Source organism: Scylla paramamosain, chromosome 41 (assembly GCF_035594125.1).
Source record: "Scylla paramamosain isolate STU-SP2022 chromosome 41, ASM3559412v1, whole genome shotgun sequence".
NCBI lineage: Eukaryota > Metazoa > Arthropoda > Malacostraca > Decapoda > Portunidae > Scylla > Scylla paramamosain.
In genome coordinates, this window is record NC_087191.1 from 1,845,512 (window position 1) to 1,852,500 (window position 6,989).

The window sequence follows — 6,989 nt, forward strand, 5'->3', positions numbered from 1 at the left end:
GGTATGGGTGGAACCCCCTTCCTTCCCGTACATGTGAAGTATCCTTTATACATGGACGGATAAGGCCCCTGTACAGAGTACAGCAACTGGAAGGAGGTGATAAAAACTGGCAGAGACGACTCAAAACGCCAAACTTCGTGAAAGCTGTTTTAGACAGACATAAGATGTGAAGTTTCCAGATTAGATTATTTATATGTAAAGAACAGACCGAGGATGTTCACTGTAGAAGAGGAGGACAGTTGAGTGTCATTGAAGAAGAGGGGCTATGGTCTGACTATTTTGAAATGAGCGTTTAGGCGTTGTCCTTTCCAGGTATTCCCCGGCTTGCGACACTTGCAAACCCTGTACTGTGTTAATTATCAGATTACAGCCTATGTGTCACTGATAACCTTCCTCCCCATACACCACCTCTCTCTCTCTCTCTCTCTCTCTCTCTCTCTCTCTCTCTCTCTCTCTCTCTCTCTCTCTCTCTCTCTCTCTCTCTCTCTCTCTTTCTTTGCATATACAATCTACATTTCATGCAAATTTATTCCTATCAGAGATCTATACTTGCCTATGAATCATTACAATTTCAGAAAATATATTGTTAGTTAAGTTGTTCCCTGCCCCTCCCACTCTCTCTCTCTCTCTCTCTCTCTCTCTCTCTCTCTCTCTCTCTCTCTCTCTCTCTCTCTCTCTCTCTCTCTCTCTCTCTCTCTTCTCTCTCTCTCTCTCTCTCTCTCTCTCTCTCTCTCTCTCTCTCTCTCTCTCTCTCTCTCTCTCTCTCTCTCTCTCTCTCTCTCTTTATTTATACTGTACTGTGCTGTACATATTTAGTACATATTTAATACATATTTAATACAACAAATTAGGCTAAAGGAGTCACTGTTAATGCCTTCTATCTGAAAGCCTCTCTCTGTCTGTCTGTGGCAACCACACATTCACTGCAGTCTTGAACTGCTGCCTGGTCCAGCCGTCAGCACTTGGCTGCACGGTAACAAACGCGTTCCACCAGCCGATGTATGTGTTCAGAAACTGTCTTTGCTGGTGCCACGTTCTGCACCTGGGCTGGAGCAGCTCGCCAGGGGCGCGTGTGAGAGCTCTGGTGGTGACTTCGGCATGTCGGGCAGGCCGCCGGAGAGCCTGTAGGTGCGCCACCCGTTGCTGTTGCACCTTGAACATGACGGTGAGGCCCGCCACGTCTCGCCGATGCTGGAGGGTGTGAAGTGCAGGCTGAAGGCCGAACTCACTGTTCCTGATGAGCCTCACTGCTCGGTCCTGCACCTTGTTCAGGAGAACGAGGTGCTTGTTTGCCGCGCTGCCCCAGGCCAGGCACGCGTACTCCAAGGAGGAGCAGACCTGCGCCTTGTAGAATAACTCCAATCCCTTGGCGTCAAGGAGGTACGAGATTCTCCTTGGGTATGCCAGCTTCCCCGAGGCCTCTCTGACGAGTCGCTCCACGTGGGTTCTGAAGGTCAACTTATGGTCGTAAGTGACCCCCAACACCTCCACCTCATCCAGCAGCGTCAGTGTCTCCCCGTTGAAGGTGAGGCGCGGGGCTCTACTTGTCCTGTTGATTGTGAGCTGCTGGGTTTTGTGAGCGGCAAACTTTACTTGCCACTTCCTTCCTCAGGCTGCAACGCGGCTCAGGGTGGCGTTGATATCGCGGTTGGCTGCAGCTTCCTCCTCCAGTCCGTAGCTGTGGGATAGTGTTAAGTCATCTGTAAACGCCTTCGTGGTAGGAACGAGGTACATCAGATCATTGACATACACATTCCACAGCAAAGGGCAGCTCCCTTGAGGAACACCTGCCCTTATGGGCTGTGGCTTTGATTCCCGCCCATTGATGATTACTTTGAGATGTCTGTCTCTCAAGTAATTCTCAAGGAGCTGGAGGATTGCGCCGTCCACGCCTACAGCACGGAGCTTTGTTATGATTGCTGCGTGCCACACTTTGTCTAATACCCCCTCGATGTCAAGAGCCACGACAGCCGTGGTCTCCCCTTGGTCCAGGGCCCCACTCCACTCCGTCGAGAGGAGCAGGTGCAGGTCTGCCGCCGACCTCCCCTGCCTGAACCTAAACTGTCTGTTGCTCAGCAGGTGGTGCCTCTCGAGGTGCCGCGTGACTCTCGAGGCCACAACAATTTCAAGCACTTTGCTCAGCACAGGCAGCAAGGACACGGGTCTGTAGTTTTTTGCCTCTGTCTTTTTATTTTTCTTGTTGCCGAGGCAGTGGTTAAAGAGTGAAGCGAGTGGGCGCGCCAGCTCCGCAGCACACTGTCGGAGTACGCGGGGACTAATGTCCTGTGGCGCCACCGCTTTTTTCTCCTCCAAGTTTGCCAGTATCACTTTCACTTCCTCTTCACTTGTGTTCACTGTCTCTAGTGTTTCTTTCACGATTTGGGGGAGTAGCAGAAATGGTCTTTCAGGGTCGGGGATGCAAATCTGGGATGCGGCCTCCCACCTCCAGAGGGTGCAGGTAAAGCTCTCCTCTCGTGGTGTCCTGAATTGTATCCTGGTGAAGACAGCCACGTGGTCTGAGGTGCCCACAAAGTCGAATGGAGAACACTGTACTGTGTGGGGAGGGAGGTCCGTCACTACTGGGTCCAGGGATGACCCAGACCTGTGCATGGGGAAGGTGACATAATTGTGCATGTCGTGCACAACTAGTAGGGAGTTAAAAGCGTCTCTCACCGTGTGCTGGTTCAGGTCGCCAATCACTACCACACTGTCACACTGACTGGCCGTCATGAAAGTGTCCAAGTTTTCTGACAGGTAGTCTAGCAACACTGTTCCCTGCGATGGAGGCCGATAGCAGCCCACACACAACATACCTTTCCCGTTACTGTCCGTTATTTTTAATGCCAGTAGCTCAAGTTCCCCAGGCACGGGCATGGGAGGCTCTACCACCTGAGCACTGACCGTCTCTTTGTAACAGAAGGCCACGCCTCCTCCTTGTGTAGAGCGATCTTTCCTTACCCAGGCCGAATACCCTTTAACTCGGGCGTAATTATCTGGTACCTTGGAATTGAGAAAGGTCTCATACACAAACATTAAATCTACATTATTCTTAATGGTAACACTGTGATTGAGCTCACCAATGTCCGTATAGAAGCCTCTCACGTTGGCCGACACCATCTTAAGTTCACTATTGAGCGGCTTGTAGCATCGCTGGATAGTGTTGGGGAGCTGCTCCATACTGGAAGCCATAGGGGTGAGGGGCAAGGGGCCAGGGGAATCGGGAAGCTGGTGGCACTATAGGCGTTACCGGTCGGGGCTCGGCCAGCCTCTGGCGTGAAGCAGGCTGCTGAAGATGCCAAGCAACGTTTCTCAGCGCAAGTAACGTTTCCTGGCCACTCTGCTTCACTGCCTGCACCAGCTCCTGTTGCCTCTCGTCGGCATCCCTCACACGGCAGTCCAAGGCTGAGTGGAAGCGCCCCCGGCAGTATTCACACACCTTCCAAGGGCGCTGCTCTGGCGTGTGACGTGGACTGCTGCTCTGAGGACGCCTGGACTGGTGATGTTGCTCCAATCCCTGCCGAGGTAGTGGTGCTGCCTCTCTCTCCGAAAGGGCGTTCTGTGTCGTTACTGGCCTCTCTCTCTTTCTCTCTCTCTCTCTCTCTCTCTCTCTCTCTCTCTCTCTCTCTCTCTCTCTCTCTCTCTCCATTGTGAATTTAATTTTAATGTGATAGGTTTCCTTTTAGATATGATATCTCCTTTAAACTAAGATGTTATATTTTCATTCTTTAGTTATGACTTTATTCCATACCACAATCGAGGTAAAAAGTCAAGTTGGTGGCTTTCGCTGTTCGAGCAACAGCTCTTGAGTGGTCAAGTAATGACCCCCTATCAGCCTATTCCCCCCCCCAAAAAAAAAAAATATTTACGGAATAAGTAAGCTCTTTTTCTCAGCTGTGGAGGTGATGAGAGCGAGCGGGAGAAATAGTTTCCATCCTGGCTGGCGGCGCAAGAAGTGACCATGGATCAACAGGGTTACTCTGACCGTGTCACTTCACTTGGGTTACCCATGGATACGTGACAACGCTTTGGAGGCAACGTTGCCAAGAACTGTCGCGTTTGCAAAAAAATAAAATAAATAAATAAATAAAAATGCAAGTATCATTATATATATATATATATATATATATATATATATATATATATATATATATATATATATATATATATATATATATATATATATATATATATATATATATATATATATATATTTTATTTTTTTTTTTATGTAAGAAGGACACTGGCCAAGGGCAACAAAAATCAATAAAAAAAATGCCCACTGAAATGCCAGTCCCGTAAAAGGGTCAAGGCAGTGGTCAAAAATTGGTGGATAAGTGTCTTGAAACCTCCCTCTTGAAGGAATTCAAGTCATAGGAAGGTAGAAATACAGAAGCAGGCAGGGAGTTCCAGAGTTTACCAGAGAAAGGGATGAATGATTGAGAATACTGGTTAACTCTTGCGTTAGAGAGGTGGACAGAATAGGGGTGAGAGAAAGAAGAAAGTCTTGTGCAGCGAGGCCGCAGAAGGAGGGGAGGCATGCAGTTAGCAAGATCAGAAGAGCAGTTAGCATGAAAATAGCCGTAGAAGACAGCTAGATATGCAACATTGCGGCGGTGAGAGAGAGGCTGAAGACAGTCAGTTAGAGGGGAGGAGTTGATGAGACGAAAAGCTTTTGATTCCACCCTGTCTAGAAGAGCAGTATGAGTGGAACCCCCCAAGCCATGTGAAGCATACTCCATACATGGACGGATAAGGCCCTTGTACAGAGTTAGCAGCTGGGGGAGGGGGTGAGAAAAACTGGCGGAGACGTCTCAGAACACCTAACTTCATAGAAGCTGTTTTAGCTAGAGATGAGATGTGAAGTTTCCAGTTCAGATTATAAGTAAAGGACAGACCGAGGATGTTCAGTGTAGAAGAGGGGGACAGTTGAGTGTCATTGAAGAAGAGGGGATAGTTGTCTGGAAGGTTGTGTCGAGTTGATAGATGGAGGAATTGAGTTTTTGAGGCATTGAACAATACCAAGTTTGCTCTGCCCCAATCAGAAAATTTAGAAAGATCAGAAGTCAGGCGTTCTGTGGCTTCCCTGCGTGATATGTTTACCTCCTGAAGGGTTGGACGTCTATGAAAAGACGTGGAAAAGTGCAGGGTGGTATCATCAGCGTAGGAGTGGATAGGACAAGAAGTTTGGTTTAGAAGATCATTAATGAATAATAAGAAGAGAGTTGGTGACAGGACAGAACCCTGAGGAACACCACTGTTAATAGATTTAGAAGAACAATGACCGTCTACCACAGTAGCAATAGAACGGTCAGAAAGGATATATATATATATATATATATATATATATATATATATATATATATATATATATATATATATATATATATATATATATATATATATATATATATATATATATATATATATATATATATATATATATATATATATTTTTTTTTTTTTTTTTTTTTTTTTTTTTTTACAGTCAGAGGAGTTAGGTGAGAGGTATACAGGACAAATAAATTTTGTTTGAGAATGATTGTCTAGTTGTAGGCAAATGGAAATTCGGAAGAGCGTGGAAACTAGAGCACGTTAAGTAGTTGCGCACATAGACGCAATTGAATTGAAAATGAGGATAGAGAAATTGGGAGGAAACAGAAAAGGGGCTACTGTCATTTGCCTCGAGATATTTGTGTTTCAGTGAGGAAAATAAAATGAGGTTTAGTAGTAGAGATGTGGTGTTCAATATATTGAAAATTATATTTAAGGCCGTGAATGTTGCAGAATGTAATAAATAAAAAAGATGAGGAGGTGTAAGACACTTAGGATCGATACCAGGAGAGAAGTTCGTCCAGGGGACATTTGTGGTCCACTCCCGAGGTGAAGACTCTGAGGCTAGTTTTGGAGTCGAATTTCGAGTGCAGCGTGTGTGTGTAATTAAGTGCATTTTTTCTTTTTGTGAAGGAAGTCTTGTGAGACACAGAGAGAAACGTTCAGTGGGGCAACAGCTGGATAATTAATGAGTTCACAGCACCCTTTGATCCAGTGTTTTAACCGTCATAGAGAGTAATTATCGTTCCCACAGGTGTCTACTGGCTCCTGCTCTCGCTCTCTCTTTCTTGCTTGTTTTTCTCTCCCTCTCTATTCTTCTTCTTTGTTCTCTCTCTCTCTCTCTCTCTCTCTCTCTCTCTCTCTCTCTCTCTCTCTCTCTCTCTCTCTCTCTCTCTCTCTCTCAAAATAAAATCCTTTTGCCATCCTCACCAGACACCGCTCTGAGCTCTACAAAGAAGGGCTGAGCACCCTTATATATATATATATATATATATATATATATATATATATATATATATATATATATATATATATATATATATATATATATATATATATATATATATATATATATATTCTTTTTATTCTTATACACGCGCTAATAAGCGCTACTTGTAACAATATAAGAGCGTACGTTTCATACAAGGAAAGGCAATTTTTTGCTTTCCGGCTTTTTGAAACTTCCTCTATGTTTCATCAAATTTGTCAGCCATATTTTTCTTTTAGAATCTGAATTGTAAAATTTTAGCAGTAGTTTTTGTATGAAACATACGTAAGATAATTTAACTTCATCTCTATAGTTACCTATCTAACGTAGACTTTATTCTTTTTTTCTTTTATAGCTATTTGTCACTATTTCAGTCATCTTTACTAATCTATTCATCTTTTTCACCGGTAAGCTCTGACAGTAGATACGTTACAATTTTCATCCAGATCATAATTGCCTGGGGATGCAAATAATGGTGACGAGTGCAAGCTACCGTTTGAGTACAACAATTGTAACTCCTCTTATGCAATGGTCAGCTTTTTGCATATCCATCGCTCCGGGTGAGCCAGCTAACGTTTTCTTCAATGGAAAGAAAGCACAGGTGAGAAAACTGATCATGTAATGAAGCTGATAAGATTTCGGATCTGGTATAACATGGGTAAGAACTCTT

The 6,989-nt window shown here is 44.8% G+C and overlaps 1 protein-coding gene across 1 annotated transcript in view; it reads left to right on the forward strand.

The window, feature by feature from the left end:
- Positions 1-6,791: 6,791 nt before the first annotated feature.
- Positions 6,792-6,989, forward strand: part of LOC135092840 (uncharacterized) — a 125,412-nt gene continuing 125,214 nt past the window's right edge. Inside the window, exon 1 of the mRNA XM_063991582.1 lies at positions 6,792-6,920. Within this exon, the coding sequence (XP_063847652.1) occupies positions 6,792-6,920 (129 nt within the window). The remainder of the gene's footprint in view (positions 6,921-6,989) is intronic.